At 41.3% G+C, this 22,502-nt stretch overlaps 1 protein-coding gene across 3 annotated transcripts in view; it reads left to right on the top strand.

The window, feature by feature from the left end:
• The window catches only part of CRAMP1 (cramped chromatin regulator homolog 1), a 45,552-nt gene that overhangs the window by 11,523 nt on the left and 11,527 nt on the right, over positions 1–22,502 (top strand). For all 3 annotated transcript variants that reach the window (XM_058422572.1, XM_058422571.1, XM_058422570.1), the window contains exons 4-11: positions 1,417–1,570; positions 4,685–4,768; positions 7,265–7,313; positions 14,603–14,688; positions 15,365–15,488; positions 16,431–16,512; positions 17,573–18,826; positions 21,033–21,207. In XM_058422572.1, coding sequence (XP_058278555.1) covers positions 1,417–1,570; positions 4,685–4,768; positions 7,265–7,313; positions 14,603–14,688; positions 15,365–15,488; positions 16,431–16,512; positions 17,573–18,826; positions 21,033–21,207 — 2,008 coding nt within the window. The remainder of the gene's footprint in view (positions 1–1,416; positions 1,571–4,684; positions 4,769–7,264; positions 7,314–14,602; positions 14,689–15,364; positions 15,489–16,430; positions 16,513–17,572; positions 18,827–21,032; positions 21,208–22,502) is intronic.

The raw sequence follows: 22,502 nt of genomic DNA, 5'->3' as shown, positions 1-22,502 counted from the left end.
TAGATGGCTTTGGTTAGAGTGTAGATATTCCTAAAGAAGGTTGGTTAGGCTGAGATTGGCAGGAGCAGAAGGACACTTACCGATGCGAATTTGTGGAGCCATACGTGGGGCTGTAAAACAGCTATCAGTCAAAGCCAGGTGTCAAAAGAATCAAGTTTCTTGGGTTTTTTTCTTTAAATACACAGGAAAGATTTCTGACTTTTATTAATGAATGTTTATAATAATTTCAGTTGTTACTGAATTATGGTTCTGTTTGAAATGAAAAATAATTAAATTATGTCCCCATCTGAACTTTCAAAAGCAACAGACTTGCTCTATGATACTACCAAAAAAGAAAAGCTGCTCTGTTCTAAAGAGAATTGTGTTTAATCTTTGGCCGTGAAGAGACTAGAGTTAGTTCAGTCCTAGGGCTGAGAGACAAGAAAAAGTTACATCATCTTATCTTCTATCTCTTATGATGTATATGATGGATTCCTGCTTTTCCTGTTCCTGTGATTATTTCAACAGCATTTCTATTTAGAAAATGCATGCCAAAGGTAAAAATAAAAGCAGTGATGGGGAAATTTCTTTGCACGTGTGCATCTTTTTGTATTATTTTTTTTCATCCTGGGCATGGTATCACATACATATATTTTGTGGACAAAATGAACACTTAAACAGTTTTCTTTTTTTTAACTCCTCTGAATTGCAGTAATATTCCTGGGAATCAAGTAATTTTTAAGCCACTTCACTGACTTTTTTTAAATATTGAGGAAAAATTTTAAAAATTTGTCTTAAGGTGGATCTGAGACTCAGTTTGTTCCGTCCCTCCTACCATTCATTTTGTAGGATTGCCTTTCAGAAGCAGTTTTCGTACTTAGTATTTAAATCAGTTCCAACCTTTTCTGGACACAAATTTTTTGTGATAGCTGGAGTTAGTATATATAAAATCAAATCTTTTGAAACTCAAATTTTTTACTTCTAGTAACAGTAATATGAAATGTACTGTAAATAAAAGTGCAGCTGGTAAATATAGTATGTTTTTTATTTACTCTAGTCAGAAATGGTGGGGAGAATGTAGAGGAAACTAAAGAATACTCAGGGAAAAAAAAATCAGTGTTTTCAATCCTACTACTTAACACATTTGTAAGTAAATTTGGGTGATTTTCAAAATTTGCTAGCAACTAGTTTTATTTTGAAACAGTTAAATACATTGGAAAGTAATTAATTTGGCATCTATATTGCATTTTATATAAAAGAGAGGAAACCAGTTTCATTCTTTCACTGTTGAGTTCTGATCCCTAAAAATTTTGTTTATGGCCATTGAAATCCAATTTCCCTCAAAGAACCCCAAAGTCCCTCACATTGTTTGGCTTGACTTATGACAAGATCCGAGTTTGGGTTTGAGTATTTCAATTTGATTTATTCTTTCTTCAGCATGGGAAGGACTTTGAAGCTATCCAGAACAACATTGCCCTGAAATACAAGAAGAAAGGCAAACCAGCAAGCATGGTGAAGAACAAGGAGCAGGTCCGGCACTTCTACTACCGCACCTGGCACAAGATCTCCAAGTACATTGACTTTGACAATGGTTAGTATGCCCACCAAAATGGGCTTGGTGCAATGGTTGGAGTCCTGCCTTTTAGAGGTGAGGAAATAAATACTGAGGAGGAAATAAATACTGAACATAGAGTTGTAGAACCACAGGATGGTTTGGCTTACAGGGGACCTCAAAGACCATCCCATTCCATCCCCTGCTATGGGCAAGGACACCTTCCACTAGTCCAGGTTCAGTGCTCTGTCCAGCCTGGTCGTGGAGACCTTCAGGAATGGGGAGTCCACAGTGTCTCGCCTCCTATTTTTGTTAGGAGGGCCCTATCAAGGTTTGTGTTTTGTGAAAAATACTTTTCAAAACCTTCCTATCACTACTATTCTGTGAATTTACTACACCGCAGTAAATGCAGATCCTGCTGTTAATACTGGGGAAGAACCAGGTCCGAGGAAATGTTTTTCTATTCTCAGGAGCACACCTTCAAGGAGAACTGCCTAAACATTAATCAGGCATGGCTTCATCAAGCAAACTGACCCAGCACCACTTTGCAATTCTTGGGGGAAGGTAGAAACAAATAACAGTCCGATACAAGTGTAAATGGTGACATATTTGCTCCCACTTTAAAGAAGTTTGAAATTGCACCATGGCTTCAATAACTTAGGATTCTCAGTGCCATATTCCCTTTCCCATTCTTTTCCCTCCTTCTGCAACTGGTTTAATAAAAATGAAATTGCAAAGTCAGATAAACTGCTGGTGGTGTTTTATAGCAGTAATAGTGACATGATAATTGAGAATGGATTTTTATCAAATCCATACTACTTAGGAATGGGCAGAGAGGATCCAAGTTAGTCTGTGGGTGGCCTAAACTGTATAACAGGCTAAAGAAATGTATTTCAGAGTGAGTAGATTTTACTAAGATTCAGTTCTTCTGACTTTAAGGTGTCAAAAATGTCTGCTCTCCCATTAGCTTGTTGATTAAGTAATAGCCTTCAGAGTTTTTGGTCCTTCTGAGGGCATATTCTAAGATGCATAAATGATAGCCGTTTGTGGTGGTTGAATTTTTTGGTCTTTGAACAACTCCTAAATATCAGCAAAAGTTTGGATAGTACATTCATCTACAGTTTGTGGGCAGAGCCTCTCAAGTTAAAAATAGCTCATCAGGGAGAAATGGATATGGATGGAAGGAAGTTAAAGGAATGCAAAGCTAGTGTACAATACAATCTCTTTATCACAGAATCAACTAGGATGTAAAAGAACTTTTGAAATCATCAAGTGCAATCTCTGACCACCTTGTCAAGTAGACCATAGCACCAAGTGCCACATCCAGTCTTTTCTTAAACACCTGCAGAGGCAGTGACTCCACCGCCTCCCTGGGCAGTCCATTTCAATATTTCACTCTTTCTGTGAAGAACTTCCTCTTACTGTCCATCCTAGACCTCCCCTAATGCAGCTTAAGGCTGTCCTCTCATTCTGTGACTGATTACCTAAGAGATTGACCTCCACCTGGCTACACCCTCCTTTCAGGAAGTCATAGAGTGATGGGATTTCCCCTGAGCCTCCTTTTCTCCAGGCTAAACAACCCCAGCTCCCTCAGCCACTCCTCCCAGGACTTGTTTTCCAGACCTTTCACCAGCCTTGTTGTTCTTCTCTGAACGCATTTGAGCATCTCAGCATCCTTCCTGAGTTGAGGGGCCCAGAGCTGATGCACAGCACTCAAGGTGTGGCCCAACCAGTGCCAAATACAAGAGGTGAATCACTGCCCTGCTCCTGCTGGCCGCAGCATTCCTGATCCAGGCCAGGTGCCATTGATCTTCTTGGCCACCAGGGCACACTGCTGGCTCGTGTTCACTCGGTTGTCAATCAGCACCCCCAGGTCCCTTTCTGCCTGGCTGCTGTCCAGCCACTCTGTCCCCAGCCACTAGTGTTGCAAGGGCTTCTATCAAAGTGCAGGACCCAGCACTTAGTCTTGTTAAACCTCATTAAAAATTAAAAATAATGAGTTATTAAAAGTAACTCATTAAACAGAAATGGATATGGCTAGAAAGAAGCTGAGGGAATGCAAAGCTAGTGTACGATACACTTAGTTTTGTACTATGTACAGTAGTACATACTCCACTACAAGTATATAGTCTCTTTATGAACTTTGGTGTTCCTGAAGGTTACCTAAAGGAAGACTTGAGTATCTAAAACACCTGGAGCAGGATGTATTTGTGAGTTCCTTTTTTAAAAACAAAGCAACACTTTAAGATGAAGCCATTAGTATTTTATTTAAAAGCCAGTGTTGCAGCAAACACACTATGGAAGATTTTTTAAAATAAAAAGATGTCAGAGAAGAAGTTAATGCGTTTTCTGGATGACAAAAAGTTATGTGTCTGTATCTGTGGGATCTAGAATCTCATTGTCTGTAGGAATTTAACCATCAATGCAGTAGTTTGATTAGGTTTAGTATTGGTAGAAATATGTGTGCTTGGATTTTAAGATCAATGAGAAATAAAGTTTTGATGCTTTAGACAAAGAATAGACAAGAATAAATATTTTCTCCTGATTTGTAAACCACAAGACTGTCCTTGCTGTCATAGATCTTTAGATCTATTAGCAGTAATGTCCGCATCTTGTGTGTTGAAGAGAAAGGACAGAAAAAACCCTTGCAAAGTTTAATAAAATGTCAGCGAATTCTTGTGTAAAAATTTAGAATCTAGAAATTGTGTCAAATCTCTTATGGTGGGCTTCTGTGCACAAAAAATGTTCTCTGTCTTCTGGAAAATCCAGAGCTACCTCTGAATTTTCATGTAAAAGAGTTCTGTATGCATTTGCTTGGGGGCATCTGGACATTTCCTTTAGAATTTGTAAACAGTTGATACTAGACCTAGCTTTATTATGAATTAGCTTTATTTTGCATATTGAGCAGTTGCATATTTGTTTAAATTCAATGGAAGCTGCTTTGTTTTTCTGTAATCCAAAAAATGCCATTAAAAGGAAGTTGGTGAACCAATCCCATTATAGTGTTTCTTCAACCAGAACTTAGTTTTGCCTTTGATCTGTCTCATCACTGAAAATACAAATCCTCTTGTTTTTAGTGTTGAAATGAGTATCTGTAATGTAGCTGTGTGTATCTGCAACCTGCATCTCACTGACACCTTTTCTGCTTTCTAGTGTTTTCTCAAGGGCTGAAAAAATCTTCCCTGGAGCTGTATGGCCTAATCTGCTATGGGGAACTGAGGAAAAAGATCGGGGGATGTGAGTATGAATGATTTCAGGTTATTTTTACATGATAGAATCAGAAGTTACTACCCTTGAGGTTGGCAGTGTCTAGTTCAGTTCTGCTTTTGAGTTCTCAACTATTGCTGTAATCTGTGGTGTTATTTTTTTCATTAAAGGTATTTTTATTTTTACATACCTACTTCATCTGTTGCATTAGTCCACTTTGAAAGATTTCTTTAGTTTTATCTGTCTACAGAATACAGTGCATGTATTCCCCACAGGTGATAGGAAAACATACACAAAGCTTAGATGATCTATTCTGTTACTATTAAAATCTAAGCAATTAAGTGTGTAAATGATACCATTTACACCCAGAATTATTTGTGCCTATACAGTCAAAATCTAGGATGGTGTCTTTTTCTAAGTTTTTGTCTGAACGTTTGCTCACTGTATCCTGAAGATGAAAAGGCACAAATCATAATTGGATGTAACTTTACTGGCTAAGCAAGATGGGTTCTGACCTTGTCAGTCCCAGAGTCCAGTTTTGTCCATATTGATGAGTGGAGATGGAAGAGTATGTGCCATAACAGTGCTCCACTGTTTGCTGGCAGTTGATTAATTGCGTTAGGAACATACCTGATCTTAGGCTCACAGAACTACAAAATGATTTGGATTGGAAGGGACCTGAAAGACAATCTTGTCATAACCCCCTTGCCATGGGCAGGGGCACTTTCCACTAGACCAGGTTGCTCCAACCCCCATCCAACCTTGCCTTGAACATTTCCAGGAATGGGGCAGCCACAGCTTCTTTGGGCAACCTGTGCCAGAGCATCCCCACGCTGTAATAAAAAATGTTTTCATTCTATGTAGTTTAAATTTCCCTTCCTGTGATTTAAAACCCTTGACCCTTGTCTTGTCCCTCCAGGTCCTGCTGAAAAGCCTGTTCTTGTCTTTCTTTTAAGCCTTCTTTAAGTACTTCATATGCTAGGACCCCCAGAGCTGCAGGTGGAATCTCACCTGAGTAGAACAGAGGATCCCTACCTTACCCTACTGTCCACACTGAGGGGATGAACCCCAGGACATGGTACCTAGGGTTTTCATGGCTTCCAGACCAGAGAGAGCTCTGACCTGACTGGCTTGAAGAGTGGGTAGAGGAAAATGCCCTGTATGTGCCAGTCTGTATGCATACACCTTTTTATCCATGTATTCATGCATTTGTCGCCAGGCTTTTTGTAGTCAGTGTTACATCATAGTGCATCTTCTACCTGCTAAGTTTAATTTGTGAGACATGGAAAACCATTGAAATACCTTCACTTCTTTGTGAAGTTGTAGTAGTTGTAAAGTGAAATAGACACGAAAGCGTTCATGCGTGAACATGTACAATTCCTGAAAAGATTGTGGGATTTTGGGAAGGTGTAATGGTTTTTTGCTATATTATTCCCTTACCTGGGACTCCTGTCATAACAATGAGACCATTGTGAATGTTCATCCTGACTTTATTCTGTTTGTTTAAAGATCTCCAGTGTGTTAATTAGAGAAGCAGTGCTCAGCTTGGAGAAGCAATTTTGAACTGTTTGATGACAAAGCAGGTGCAGAAGCAAGTCACATTGCACTGTCAGCAGAAATGAGTGTTAGTGTTTCTTTCCTTGTACCCACATCTTGTTTTACAAGCAGACTCTTCTTGCTATGACTGGGAGTAAGATTTCACACAGTCACCATGGCAATGCCTGCAGCCTCTGTGCTTCTGTCTTTTTAGAACTTTGTCACTTGGTTACATACTTTACCCACTGTCACTTGGATAATTCTTATCTCCAAGACCAAATATACTCAAAGCTGCAAGACTCTACACCCATTTATGACAGGTCTACTCGGTAGCTGTGGAAAGCAATTTCTTCCTTTCCTCCCCCCCCCCTTTTTTTTTCTCTTGTCATATTCACAGTCACAGAAATGGAGAAGACTTACTGAGAGCTATTGAGACACAAGAGTTCTCCAGAAATACTTTTAGTATTGCCAGAGGGGGGTTAATTGTTCAATAAATAGACCTGGGCCTAACTGTCATATAAATCAATTTACAAAAATGTCCATTTAAAAACATGCTCTACAATGCGTACAAAAAAATGAGAGTTGCATGTGCATTTTATTTTTTTTATTTACTTTTTTGTTGTGTTAAGCACTAGGATGCTGTTTCATTCTGCCTTGCTGCCTTAATATCAGAGATTGAGCAGGAGGAAGCTTTGCTTTTTAATACCCCAGTGTCAGATTAAAGCCCAGTGTTCAAAGATGGCTGTAGTACCTAAACTAGAGTCATTTAATCAATGTGTAAAAAGTAATTTTTGTGGCAAGGATTATGTAAAGTTTGCATGTTGTGAAAATACAAACTTTCCAGAAGACCTGTGTTACAGGACATTTATGCATGTTAATCCTATGTGAGAATAAAATGAAGCAGCTTTGAAAACCCAACGAAACACAGAGAAGGCCACGGGTTTAACAGTATAAATCCTAATTCACTGTGTTGTCTTATTTACTGAAAAGGTATGGATGACAAGAACGCAGCTAAACTCAATGAGCTTATTCAGTCTGGGTAAGTAAGAACTTCTGAAACTCATAAAAATGCGTTGTTCAGCAACTTGACTGTTGTATTGATCAGCCAAAGTTTGGGGCATTTCTTAATTTTTAAGAGCTGAAGTTTGATGTTTTCCATTGTATTTTTCCCCTTTTCCATAACGTCATTAATTGTTAATAATAAGAAATGATGGGTTAAGTTTAATAAAATAATTAAATGAGCATTCTTTACAGGAGCTACAGCACTTAACCATGTGGATTCATTCAGAGAAATCATAGAATTGTTTAGGTTGGACTCCAAGATCATCAAGTCCAACCATTACTTCAGTCCTGCCACCGCTAACTCCTGTCCCCATCTGCCACATCCATTGGTCTTTTCAATCTCTTCCCGGAAGGTCACTCCACCACTGCCCTGGACAGCCTGTTCCACTGCCTGACCACACTTTCAGTGCAGAAATTTTCCCAATATCCCAGCTAAACCTCCTCCCCGGCACAACTTTAGGCTGTTTCCTCTTGTCCTGTCCCTGTTCCCTGGGAGCAGAACCTGACACCCCCCAGCTGCCCCCTCCTGTCAGGGAGTTGTGCAGGGCCAGAAGGTCCCACCTGAGCCTCCTTTTCTCCAGGCTGAGCACCCACAGCTCCCTTAGCCACTCCTCATCAGACCTGAGCTCCAGAGCCTTCCCCTGCACACTGGACCCTTGCAGCTGCATTCCCACCTCTGCACACACTCCAGCCCCTTAATGTCCTTGCAGTGAGGGTTCATCTCCAAACCGTTCTGCCTCAGCAGGGCTAACAAGTCCTGACTTTCAGACTCGAAATGTCCCTTCGGCACACTGGAGGCTTCAGCCCTCCAGTGACTTTTGCATCTCCTTGACATTAGGAACGAATATTTTCTTTCACTTCTAGAGAGTATTGTGGGATTTGGGGGTGCAGTCAATGAGTCAATGTCCTCCTAGAAGGCAGAATGGGTTAGAAGTTGCAAATGTTAGAAATGAGGGCATACTTGATGTATTTTTGCATAAATTTTTCCAAAGTAGTTCAGCTTTCAGAATTTGTATTTTAAAGTGAAATCTCTTTAAAAGGACAAGGCATGCGATTGCTTAGGAGGCATTGTTGTGTCCTTAATCCCATCTCTAAAAGTGATTTGAAAAATCATTATTTTCTGTCTGTTACAGGTCTGCTTTTACCTTTTACATTCTTGCTTTTAGGGTGTTCAGTGTAGCAGACCTAAGTTATTGATGAAGTGAACTTGACTGTAAACAGAAACAGGAGTTTGCCCCCTCAGCAGCTGCAGTCTTTTGACTTTACCTTGCATAACATGGATACTTGGTATTGTACCTTTCTTGTGTTCTCAAATGGAGTTTCCACATAACTTTCTTAGGAGCTGAACAACCTTTCCTCTCCTGGGATATGCTCTTTGTACAGTGTGCTTGTGTTGATGGTCTTCAATGTGATACTTGAATCACTTGTTCATTCTGTTAACTGCAAGGTTTTAAATTGGAAGAGAAATTCCCATTTGGTCTGGGTTTTGTACAGTTAGGAAAATATGAACAGTATGTTTCACTGCCTTATTCTTAAAGCGGATTATTTCTTTAAATTGGAGTTACCAGTTTAAGTGAGCCTGGGACGAGCCTTCCTGTGTAGTTTCCTGGATATCTCTATGGTTCAGAATATCAGCAGTTGGTTTAGTCACTGTGCTATTCTAGAGTGCCTTTCTTATACTGGGACATCCAAACAAACTGAAGCATAACAAATGAGCCTGATGTCATTTAGTGAGCTGTAGTATCAGTCTATCACTTTGCATGATTCAGGCCCTAGTTCTTCTAATTAGTTGTTAATGAGGGCTAGTGATTTCTGTGAAGTCTAGGTGTTTATTTCGTGAAAGCCAGTCTTGTAACAAATTATTTTGGGAACAGGAGTCTTTGCATTTGAAAGTATTAATGCTAATCTTCTAAGCCAAAATTAGAGTGTATATAACATTAACCAGTTCAGAATCAGTTGCTTTTGCGTAGGCTTTTTGTCTACATATGGGAGACCATATTTGCTTCTCTTTTTCTTCTGCATCCCTTACCTCATTTGGTGGTGAACCTCATGAAATTGAAGAAGAGAAAATGGTGTCTTCATTCCCACCTGGATGTCTGCACCACCTGCATGTGCAGTACAGCCTCAAAGCTCCCAGAAGCAAACAGGTTGCATATTACCTCAGCTTCCCATCTTGCTCAGTGATGGTCCAATTCTATGACAGTCTTCCCTATTTGTAATCAGTTCTTTCTCCGTTTCCTAACATGTTTCTTTTAAGTGTGACACTCCTCTTCTGAATGCAATGCACTTTGTAAGGCTTGTCACTGAGGAAAGCCATGAAAGAACTGAATCCATAGTGATTAAAAATGGGGAATGTGAACATGCATTATTCTTATGATCTGCTCCTCAAGTAGGTAAACGTTCTCTTCATTTAATTGGTAAGAAAAGTTGAGAAAGGATAAGGTTTTGAGGAGCTGCCTGGTAATTTATTTGCAGCTCAACTCCAGACCCTGGAGTTACGTGCTCTAATTCAGTGCTTGTTTTGCATCTCTGATTTCTGTACTAATTTCATGGAGTATGGAAAAACAAATGACCCTGTGAGGAACTCATAAGAAAACCATGCTTAAAAGCTTTGTAGTTGAGCTTATAACCCGGTTCATGGATAGTAAGGAGTGCCTGACAACTCCAATCAGCTGACTGCAGTAAGTCCTAGCAAAGTCTCTGTGTAACATATCCCTGTTTGGCTGTTAGAGTTAAGGCTATTTGCTGTTATACATCTCTCTACTTGTCTTCAGAATGTCAGTAACAGGCAAATGAGGCTAGTCAACAGCCAGTGGAGTTGTTGAATAAATGGGGAATCTTGCAGAAAATAGATCTGAGTTTGCATCTCTATAAATGCAAGAGGGAGCTAAGAATTACTCTATCAGCTTCTGTAACTGTTCTGAGAAGTTCAGCATACTCAGGTAAACACTGGCCTGTTCCAGCTGCTGAAAGACAGGACCAATGTCTGTCCAGTCCTTTGTACTAAGATTTTTATTACAGCATTTTAATTTTACTACACAGTTGTTATGTTGTTGATTAGGATGTATAATCAGACAAAAAGAAGGGTTTATAGTAGTATAGCACAAATGCTCAGTAACTAATATAAATAAACTGAAGTTGTTTTGTTTCATTTTTTGAAGGGAAACATTTTTATTTAACTTAGGTTTTGCAACACTCTTTACATTTAATAAAAAAACATATGAATGAATACAAGTATTTTCTTGATCTCTTTGTAAATATGTAGGAATTTGGGGTGAATTGAAAAAAAAATAAACCACAAGAAACACTGAGTTAAAAAAATACTGTAATTGTGCACCAGTTAAACAGAGCACTCTTCAGCGTCTGGTAGTGTATGTGGTTTTACCCCCCAACCTGAGAGGCTCTTTATATCATAAGGTAAGAAAGAAAGAAACCATTAACAGGCATTAATTTCTCTGTCTGGTTCAGATTCTGAACGTACTTTATGTGAAATAGGAGTGATTCTTCACTGTCTTCCAGCTCCCTGGGAAAGCTCTTTGGCATGCTGTGGGGAAATCTGTAAAAATCTTGATTATAAAATATCAGTTCATACTGAAAAAAGCAAATAAATAAATATTTAAAAATAATATATAAACCAAACCATTTTAAGTAGGCAGGTTATGCTCTTGGTATCAAGTCAGACTACTAATTCTGAATGCATAGTCAGTAGAGTGACTGTTTTTAAGACTTACCCTTTTCTGCATTTGGAGACATCCAGGATCTAGGTAACAGAAGAAAATAAGTGTTTTGAAACTAAGAGTAGTTCTGTTGCAGACTGATTCCTTTACTGTGCTTTTCCCTTAATTTGTAGAAATAGACTTTTTCCAGCCTCCCAGCTACGGATTTCAGTTAGAAAATTATAGTGTCTAAATATATCTGCTTTTATATTAGTTTGATAATAGGTTATTCTTTAGACTCTGTCCTAGATTGCCTGAAGTTAATCATACTTAATGGGAAAGGAAATTAGGGGAAGCAGAACACCTGAACATGGGGAGCTGGGATATTCTAAAGCATGTGTGAGGGAGCCATGAAAATAGCATTGATTGCTGTAGTTGTGGAAGAGTGCTGTAGTGGCAGGGTGAAAACTTGCATGGGAAGTCTTTAATGTTTTGTCACATTTACATGTGCTCTGTGTTTCTTCATTTACTGAATGGTCTGCTTTGCTTGCTGACTTCTGAAGTGTGCCATTTTCCCTTACACTCAGGGAAGGCAGTAGTTCCTGTTTCTCCATATACATATAAGCAAGTTTGCAGTTGTTTGGTTTCCTCCAATGTGGTTTTCCTCCTAGTGTTTCATTGTTTTGTTTAGTTTGTTGGTTTTGTTGTTGTTGTTTTCCCAAATATTATCTTTTCCATAATATACTTATATTTTTCACACTTATTTTCTGGCTTTTCTCTTGGGTGTTGGTTGGGTTGGTTGTTTTTTTCTCATCTCTCTGCCCTTTGAAGCACAGATAGAGATGCAGTCAGGCGTTTGTGATGCTGATCCATGTTCATTTATAAGCTGCCCTATGGTAACAGATGGTGGATACCTGCAGCCCAAGGTCCAGCTGCACAGGTGGCAGACAAATTGAGCACTAACAACTACTAGGAAGCCTGACTCAACAATAAATGCTTTATGACCAACTAGCTGGATTCTTGAACAGAAATAGGAAATACGAAAACTGAACAACAGCACTTTTCTTCTTTTTCTTAGACCAATTAGCTCAGCTGTTTTAGGCAGATCAAACTTTCCTGGGCCTTCTGAGCATCCAGGCCCTTGTTTCAGTCACGTTCCACTCATGTGATGAAACAATTTCCAAAAAACTTGACAAGTTTATATAGTCATATAAGTTAATAGAAAAAATGCTTCTCTCCCCAAATCCCTTCTTACTTGTACTGTTATACTGTCAAGGTAATAATTATGATGATGATAATAATGATGATAATGATGCTATTTCTGACTCTTCACTCACATGCTTCAAGGGCACATTTGATAAAAAAGAATTGCATTAGCTAAAGTCAAGGAGGAGAGTCTCCACTTGCACAGGTAATCAAAAGAATTTGCTGTATTAAAACAGATTACAAATAGGGAAGAGGGTCATTGTACTAAATGATGATTTTATGATAAAATCATATCTACACTTTAATATCAGGATAAATACAAGAGGATATGGAGTCTCATGCTAAGGTTGAAGTGCCCAAGAGGAGGTTTTACCTTTCGTCCTTATGTTAACTTACTGATTGGATATCCACAAGGGTTTCTGTGTCCCTCCCTAAGAGTCTTTACACTGGAAGACACTGACAGAGACTTTCCACTGTTGGACTTGGTGGAGACCAGCTGTCTTCAAGCAATTCTTGTTTCCAAGAATTGAGCTGAAAGGAAGTCTGCCCTTCCAGCCCAGGGATAGTCCAAATCTATAGAAGTTCACAGTTCAGTAACTGAAACTTTTGAGTTGCTCACCGCATCACCTCCATCTTCACTTCTGCTTCCCTTTTGCAAATTTTCCTCTTAGCACTGTAGACAACTGCTCTTCCTGTATGATGGTGTTCTACTTACAGCATAGGAATATTCTCTATAATTTATTTCATTTTACTGCAAGGACTTGTGTTCAATCCTGCTGCTTCTGTGCCAGCTGATCCTTAATGCTTCAAGTATTAGGTAGTAATACTGCCACTCGTAATTTGATTGGACTCAGTGCCTGCCTTTTAGTGCCTAAAAAGAGAACAGGACTGATGGAGTGAAGAAATCAAGTAGTTTCACAGTGTGAAAACAAAAATTACCTCTGACTTTAAGGGTCTTTGAAACTGCTAAGGTGGTACTGAAGTGAAACCAGTGAAATCATACTGTAAAAAGTTACTTTGTTCAGGTTTCTGCACAAGCTCTTAGACCTCATGTCTGCACTAGATATGGTGATCATATTTCCAAATGAAAGACTGCAAAAACTTCAGACTCTTTCTTCTTATAATTAACATTCATGAGTATAAAGGGAAGACTAAATCACAACTACTTGTCTTTTATGAAGCAGCTGCCTGTGAGGGTACTCTTGAACCAAAGTAACATAATCCTGGTCTACTTATGAAACAGAAATCTCTCCCTGAGTGGACAACCAAGTGTTTCATGAAAGTCTAGAAGAGAAGTGTCACAAGAATAGCACTTCCACAATGAAAAGTGAGGTGGTATGGAAGACTGAATGCTCTGTGGACTTGCACTGCAGACCCTTACACTTCTATATTCATTCCTGTAGCCATGATGGTGTCTTGCTCTGTGTCCTTGATCACAGAATAAACTGAGTTGGATGGGAGAAGGATCATCAAGTCCAACTCCCAGCCCTGCATAGCATGATCCCCAAGAGTCATACTGTGCCTGAGCATTGTCCTGGTGCATCTTGATCTCTGTCAGGTTTGGTGCTGGACCCACTGCTCTGGGGAGCCTGTTCAGTGTCCAAGCACTCCAGGGAAAGAGGCTTTTTCTAATATCCAACCTAAACCTGCCCTGACACAACTTCAGACCATTTCCTTGGGTCCTGTCACTGGTCACCAATTGGTGTTTGCCCCTTCTCTCCCCCTCATGAAGAAGTTGTAACTGCAAGGAGGTCTCCACTCAATTTCCTTTTCTCCAGGCTGAACAGACCACGTGCCCTCAGCCCGTCCTCATACAGCTTCCCTCTTCACCATTTTTGTTGCCCTCCTTTGGATACTCTAATAGTTTAAAATCTTTATTATATTGTGGTGACCAAAACTGCACACAGTACTCAAGGTGAGGCTACTCCAGTGCAAAGTAGAATGGGACAACCCTGGCCCGGCTGGTGATGCTGGCTCTGGTGGCCCCAGAACTGATTTCCCTCCTGGCTCCAGAGCACTGGTGCCTCAGATCCAACTGGCCCTTGACCAGGACCCCCAGGTCCTTTATGCAGCACTGCTCTCCAGCATCTCATTCCCCAGCCTGTCCATACATCCAAAGTTGCCCCATCCCAGGTCCAGAATCCAGAACTTTCCCTTGTTGAACTTCACATGATTGGTGATTGCCCAGCCCTCTCATTTGTTGGGCATTCTCTGCAGGGCCTTCCTAACTTCAAGGGAGTCCACAGCTCCTAATTTTGTGTCGTCTGCAAACTTGCTTTGTATCCTTTCCAGTCCTGTGTCCAAGTCATATATGAAGATGGTGAAAAGCACAGGGCCTAACAGGTCTGTATTCACACACTGTTGTTACTGGTTCCTCTAAGTACTTCTCTTTCCGTATATTCAGGGCTACAACTGTTCGTTACAAAGGCAGAAACCTGCGTATCAAAGCTCCCATGTGCAGGGCTTTGAAGAAACTCTGTGATCCAGATGGTGAGTAGAAGATGCTGAAACATGAGGGTGTTCTAGAAGATAGCTGGAAGCACAGAAAAAGAGCAGGCTTGCTCTGGTGCGTCCATCACTGGCAGGGAAATTTGAGCTGTTGCATGTTTGTCCTGGGCACAGTATTCTGTCTTGGCCTGTCTTGTATAACCCAAGTAACTTCAGGATTCACCCAGTTTTCTTACCAGCTAAGATGAAAAGGAAATACCCACAGCAAACCAGTTCACTGCTGCTTTACACACTGTGCTTTCACTATATGTGAAGGTGCCAGTGAATCAGCAGCAGTATAGTGTTTAGCATTTTCCAATTTCTTACCTTCTCCTATTTAGCTATGCGTGATTTCATTTTGGATGTTTGGTTTTTTTTCTTCCTCGTTCTCAAATAAGTAGAATCAGGCTCTTCAAAGATCTGAAATACTGTACTTGCTGAAAGTTTCTAGACATCTGATTTTTGACACTGCTTGCTCAGCTGGAGTCCCCAGTATCACTGCAGTGTCCAAGGTTAAGAACATATTTGGAACAAAAGGTAATTAAGGACGCAGGCTCCACTGGTGAAGCTGAGCTGCCCGAGGTGATGGTGGTGTCTGATCTTTTGTATTGTGTAACTGAGAGTAGTGTTGTGACTGAGTTGTCCTTGCTTTTGCCCTTTGTGCTTCATCTCCATTCAGGTGTGAGCGATGAAGAAGACCAAAAGCCAGTACGACTTCCTCTCAAGGTCCCTGTGGAGCTGCAGCCACGGAATAACCACGCATGGGCTCGAGTGCAGAGTCTTGCCCAGAACCCACGGCTTAGGTAATGGAGAACTGATTTTGGTGCTCAGAATAGGGAAATAGATGAGCAGCATCCTAGCCCCTTCCTTTTTCTTCATGGTACTCTTTGTCAGTTGGGCAGTTCACCTTTGATAATGCAGTTGGCCTAGTCTGAAGCCTTTGTCCAACCGAGTGCATGGTTTGTAACCATGAGTTACCGTGTGGGAAAATTAGATTACCATTGTTCTTTATATCTTCTAATTTGAGTCATGAAGGAGCTACTAGCTTTGGAGATAAGTATAGTTTGTGCCACTTAATGCCAGAGCAGAGGGCAGGTAAAATGGAGATAGTAGCCTTGGTTCTACTGAAATTTGTATTGAATGTACTATAGACAGAGAGAAGGGAACACATACAGTGGTCAGAGGTGCCTGGTACTTAACTTGGGGCAGCAAACATGAGGCTTCTATGATGTTGTGTTGTTTCAAATGCAGCACTTCAGTGTAGTGACCAAAGATCATGATAAAAATATCTATTCTCTTCTCTGCATTAGATTTATTTAGTAAAATGCTTTCAAATAGTAAATGTTTGAGATTCTTTTGTGCCCTCTTTTCTCTTTATTCTTTATGTAGTAGCTTCATGCCTTGCCTGCACTTTTGCAGTTCAGCTAAGTCCTGTCATCTTTTCCTCTCTTCTTCCATCTGGAAAAAAATAGTTTCTTGAATCACGGCAGCCAGGTTTATCTGACAGGCTTTTAGAATGTGTGAATTGTCATAGTTGTGAGTTAACCTAGATTTTAAAGTTGTGGGATAACTTATGTTTTTAATTTTGTTGTGGGTTTTTTTCTTAGTGCTTGAGAGTATTCTTTGTGCTGGCATTATAGAATGCCAGTTTATTCCTTAATTCCCCTTCCAGCATCAAGGTTAGGACTTGGAGCTCCTGCTGACGGTTGTTCTTTGTTCCCCTGCTTTGCTTCTCTTGCATACAGGATGATCGTGGAGTTACATCGGAAGGTCTCCAGCCTCCTTGAATTCCTGAAGCAGAAGTGGGCTCTCCATGAAGTGCGGGTTGTATCCTTTTCCTACTCAGTCTGTTCCATGTGCTGTGTCCTGAGAGCAATTCCCTTCCTATTCCAAGTTCAGTTTTGCATCAAAAAAATTAATTACTTCATAAATGTACCAGTTCCCTGCTTAGTAAAGACAGAGGTAAAGTCTCAGTATCATTAATGGAAGCTTTTGTGGGAGATCCCATAGTGTTCTGCTTTTACCTCAACTCTTCTCTATTATGATCTCATGAAAGCTAGTTTAAAAAAAAATTACGTTCCTGCCTTCATTTCATTTCCTCAAACGGTGGTCTTAGTCTGGTTCATTATCAGTGGGTGACCCCCATACAGCCTGGATAATAACTGACAATTCTGTTTCCAGTTTCAGCAGAGAGATTAAGGACAGATCTTTGCACTTTGTGTAGTTTCACCAATGAAGGCTTAAGCTTCTTGTTGAGGTAGCTGCTGCTACCTGCAATGTATCTCTGCACTGTCTAAGCCATACAGCGTGGTGTCCCTGCCTCTAAACTTTGATCCATGCAATGGAAGAATTTGTAAGTTAACAGTGACTCTGTTCTGAATCTGGTCCTTCTGACTTGTAGGTTTTATCCTCTTCTTGGGCCTTTCATTCAGGCTTTTCTCTTTAATTTGTGAGGCTGCAGGAAGCAGCAGCATAGCACTTGAAACTCTGAAGGATGTCAGAATGTGTAAGGTGGAGTTTGCTACCACTCATGAGAGGCTGCTTTACTCTGCAGTGTTAGAGGTTTTGGCTGGTGTTGTTGGGGTTTGTTGATTAGGAATTTTTTTACAATTACAGTGGTGCATGAAACAGAGAGAAGTAATTTTGTTTGGAATGGATATTTATTTTGGGCTTGTAGCAGGTCTTCACTGCAGTCTTTGTCACCACAAAGAACCTAATTTCTGATGATCATGTCTTCACTATAATCTGTGCTTAGCAGAGAACATGTCCTCAATCAGCTAGGTTTTATTATACTTTTTTTTTTTTTTTAATAGTTGTGAAATAGGCTCCCCGGTGCTTTTTTGGAAGGGGCAGACAACTGTTACATTCTTTGACACACATTTTTTAGCGTAAAACACTTGAAGAACACCAACTTCAAGACTCTAGAGACTCAGAAACAAGAGGCAGCTTCTCAGAGGAGAAAGTGATGCTCCATCTCTTTCCAGGGGAGAACTGTACCCTCACTCCACTGCCTGGGGTAGCCCGAGTGGTCCACTCCAAGGCCTTCTGTACCGTGCATTGGCAGGAAACGGGCAAATGCAAACAGAACACAAAAGACTCTCACTTACTGCCCCCCGCCCAAATCCTCGGCATACAGAGCGGTCAGGGGACAGCAAGGGGACAGCTGAAATACCTGCGGGGAGTGGAAGGTAAGGGTGTTGGAAGGGCAGAGAACACTACAGAGCCCAGCAGAACCTTACAGCCTACAGCTGAAGTTTCTGCAAGCACTGAAAACGGTGCCCCAGAGCCTGTCCTGGTGGAAGGACCAGCCTCAAATCTTGGCATCACTAATTCCCTGCAGAAAGCACCTTCTGGACTTCAGGATTCAGGAGGGCACCAGGAAAAGCTGAGCTCAGTGGCCCCCTGTGTGGAGGGCAGGGAGGCCCTCGCTAGTGACCAGGCAGCTGTGCTACCCTCGTGCAGCACAGTGTGCACTTGCAGCAAGATCCCTGATGTGGAGGAGCTCTCTCTGCTCGATCCATTCCCACGGTACATGAAGTCCTGCCAGGACCTAATTGTCCCAGAGAAATGTTCTTGCGCAGACAAACTACATGGGAAAGACTCTGCTTCAGCAGCTGGTTCTGCTGCTCCAGTGGCTTTTCCAAGCAGGAGGAGCGCAGAGACCTCTGACTCCTGTTCCCAGCTACTGAGAGGTGGTGTGGCTTCCCCTGGCAGCGGCAGATGTGAAACTCAGGCCAGCCACAGCCAGGCCCAGCAGCTTGATGCTTGTACCAAGGATATCACAGATGTAGTAATGGAGGATTCTCAAGAGAAGCTGGGCTCCTTGTTTCCTCCTCAGGGACAATCCAGTACAAAGTCTCTCAAGGATGACCCAAGTCGGCTGTCCCAGCAAGTCAGAGAAGAAGGATGGAGTCTGCGAACCTCGGAGAGCCTTACGCTGGCTGAAGTCTACCTCATGATGGGCAAACCCAACAAGCTGCAGCTGGAATATGACTGGTTGGCTGTCTTGGAGCCAGAAACCCAGGATGCTAGAGAGCAAACGTCTGAGTCAAGTGTTGTCCCTGCATGTCCTACCTTTCACAAGCAGAGACTCTTGAATTGCCTTCTGAAACTCATCTCTACTGAAGTCAATCCCAAACCAGTAAGTAGTTCTTGTTCATGCTCCAGATACTAAATTCTAGTTTCATTTGGGGAATAATTGCCCAATTGTGCAATTCAAATAAATCAATAACTAGCCATGTCAAGAACTTTGGAGATTCCTGTGTTTAAATTATACAAAAACCACAACACAAGACAGCTGGCTACAGAGTGGACTTTGTTTCAATATGCTTTTTACACTGCCTTTTAGCTTCTGGTTTGCCGTGAGTGTCATTGGTGTTCCAGTGAACATTTAATGTGACTACTCAAAAGATCAGTTGTGAGGTGAAGTGCCTTCTGTTCTCTCTCAAATTCATGGAACCTTAGAACAGCCCAGGCTGGAAGGGGCCTTGGAAGATCATCTAATCCAGTCTTTTGTGGGAAATGGAGCCTGGATGAGATTAATATTCCATGTGAAAATTGCATTGATCTTCAATGTTTATGTAGTTCAAATTACACAGTGTGAGAGTAAAAAGAATGTGTTTTTTCAGAATAGCAGAGTCAATAGAACTGCACTGGCCACAGCTGATTTTGTAGAAGTTCCCAGACTCCAGAATAGCTGTTTAACAGGCCCAGAAAAATACTTCTCTCATTAGGCAGATGTTAGGGCATGAACTTGCTTTCCTTCTTGTGTTTTGTTACCTGTATTTAAGATTTGCCCCAGTGATACCTGGGCAGCCAATTGAAACTTGGTAAAATATCTTTTGAAAAGACACATAGTTCAGCAGGTCTGCTGGAATGCCTGTGGTAGATGAGCTAAAGATTCTCTTCCACCCAGGATGCAAATGTATCACTGTCCCCAAACACGGAGTCCTTTGATCCTTGTTTATTGGTGATTTAGCCCTCCTCAAAGTTCCTTTCGATTCTGATACTACAGATATGGAATGAAGGATTTTATAAATTTAAACCCATCTTTGTTCAGATGCAGCTCCAGATATAGACTCTGTTTAAACTGTGAAGGCTTTTGGTCTGACATCTCACAGATCTGGGATACTTTCTCCCCTTTGGCATCTACTTCTGCTTCTGGTGACACAGGTGATAACTTGGCATGACATGATGAAACAATCACAAACCATAAAGAACGACATCCCTGAGACTTTGGGGGGAGAGGAATTGAAGAGGGAGAGAAACCAGCAGTTAGGATTTACATGTGTTTCCCTGTCACTTTCACACTCTTGCTGTCTTAATCAAAGTAGCATAGTACTACTGAACAATAAAGGAGCTCTTTAAGCATATGTACCATATTGTACATTCCAGCAAAAAGAAGGAACACAGTCTTTGATTTGTCAAATACCACTTAATTCTCACTGTTCCTCAGAAAACCATACTCTCCTTGCAGCATGAGCATTGTGGCACTGATGTGCGAAGGCCAGGAAGTTATTTCCTGCCTCACTGAAAGCACTGTAGATGTCTTGAAAGTTGCATTTCATCAATAATGACAGGAACCATGATATTTTTTCCACAGGGTATTTTAAGAGGGAAGATTGATTGTGTGCATGCCTGCTGTTTTCTCCAGTTAATCTGTAACAGCCACAGTAGCCAGCTGTGCTGTGGTTCATTCCTTGAATGAAAATCATCAGCATAAAACAAACTGTGAAGTGGCATTGCAGTTGAGCAAGGGGTGTAATTTTAAGCCTGTGATTGCACAAGGATTCCTTAAAAAGGGAGGATTTTCTAGAATACAGTTTAAACAACTTAATGAAACAACTGGATAGGCCTGGAAAATTACTGAAGCCCATGTGTCTCTTGTTAGTGTTGTGTTACAGTGTGAAAGAGAAGGGAAGGGAAAAAATTCAGAACAACTTGATTAGAGTTAAAAGAGAATTAAAATGTTTTTTTCCAGGTGTATTTCTCACCAGAGCAGCCCTCTGGGTAGAGTTCATGAAAAATAGTTTTGCACTGAATTAAAATGAACCTTTTTTTTTTTCTCTTACATTCAATTCCATGGTGATCCAGCACATCGTGCGAAGCTTGTTGAGTGTTAATCCAATTGCAACATAAATTAATATATTGAATTGGTGACATCCAACACTGCTAAATGGGCAGGAAGGTAATTTCAGCTGCCTCTCCTGCCACTAGGAGGTGTCGCTTAGAGTACTTTAAGGCATTGTAGTATGTCAGATTTTAATTTTAAGGCTTCCTGAGTACAGTGAGTTTCACAATACATTTGTTATACCAGCACACAGTGTTCATTTGATGTGCATTTTCAGACACCCGAGATGAGCTCCATTGCCACGTCACCTATCAAGCCTGCTCAGGAGGAGCAGTCCCTGACTCCCCCAGGAAAAGTGATTGCCATCAACACCAGGAGTCCAGGCTGCACACGGAATCAGTCTGCCCTTCGCAACAAGACTTTTTCTCCTGGTGCTGCTTCCAGCTCCTCAGGTGAGTATTCCTAAAAATCTACTTGACAAAATCAACTTAGTAATACCTCACACCATGACAAGAACTTCCCAATGATGGAACACTGGAAGGACGAGTGCTCTTACTCTTAGCAACTTCACTGTCTGAGAACATTGGTGTTAATTTGCTTTAGAATTGTCCTAAGTCGCGCTGCTTTGAATCTTGAATAACAATGCACATCAATAATGCAGTTCACAGTCCAGAAGAACTCTCCTCACTCGCCCTTAGAGAAGATGCTTGGGGTTTTTTGGGAGCTTTAACCCCAGGCAGCAACTCAGCCCTATGCAGCTGCTCAGTCACTCTCCTCTGGTTGGAAGGGGGACAACTGGAAGAATAAAAGCGAGAGAACTCATGGTGTGAAATAAAAAGAGTTTATGGGGGAAAGCAAATGCCATGTATGCAAAGCAGAACAAGGAATTCATTCCCTGCTTCCCTTGGGCAGGCAGGTGTTCAACCATCCCCAAGACAGCAGGGCCCCATCCTATGTAGCAATAACTTGGGAAAGCAAACGCCCTCACCCTGAATGTCCACCCCTTCCTTCTTCTTCCCCCAGCTCTGTACACTAAGCATGACCCCCCATGGTGTGAGATTATCACTGTGGTCAGCTGGGGTCAGCTGTCCTGGCTGTGCTCCCTCCCAGCTCCTCGCGCATCCCCAGCCCTCTCACTGGCAGTGTGGGGTGAGGAGCAGCAAAGGCCTTGACTGGTGTAAGTCCTGCTCAGGACTAACTAAAGCATCCCTGAGTTATGAACAGAGTTTGCAACATAAATCCAAAACTGCCACTGAAGAAAATTAACCCCTTCCCAGCCTGAACCAGCACATGCTGACTGGCACAGGGTGAAAGATGTCAAGAGAGTATCAGCTTAAAAAACAGGCAAGTAAATGCCTGATGTTGATAAACCTATTGATAAATAATTACTGAAAATGTTCCGTGCCATCCTGCTACTATAGGTTTAAATTAGATATTTGGAAGAAATTCTCTGTGAGGGCGGTCGGGCCCTGGCACAGGGTGCCCTGAGAAGTTGTGTCTGCCCCTGGATCCCTGGCAGTGTTCAAGGCCAGGTTGGATGGGTCTTGGAGCAACCTGGGATAGTGGAAGGTGTCCCTGCCCAAGGCAGGAGGTGGAATGAGATGAGCTTGAAGGTTCCTTCCAACCCAAACCAGTCATGTGATTCTATGATTCTAAGTTAGAGAACAATTATGAATTGCCTTCTCTTTAATAGGAGGTGCAATTGCTGTAACCTGAGCCCCAGCCATGCAGGCCAAGAATTTCAGTT

The sequence above is a fragment of the Hirundo rustica genome, chromosome 15 (genome assembly GCF_015227805.2).
Source record: "Hirundo rustica isolate bHirRus1 chromosome 15, bHirRus1.pri.v3, whole genome shotgun sequence".
Taxonomy (NCBI): Eukaryota; Metazoa; Chordata; class Aves; order Passeriformes; family Hirundinidae; genus Hirundo; species Hirundo rustica.
This window is presented reverse-complemented; position numbering and strand designations above follow the sequence as displayed.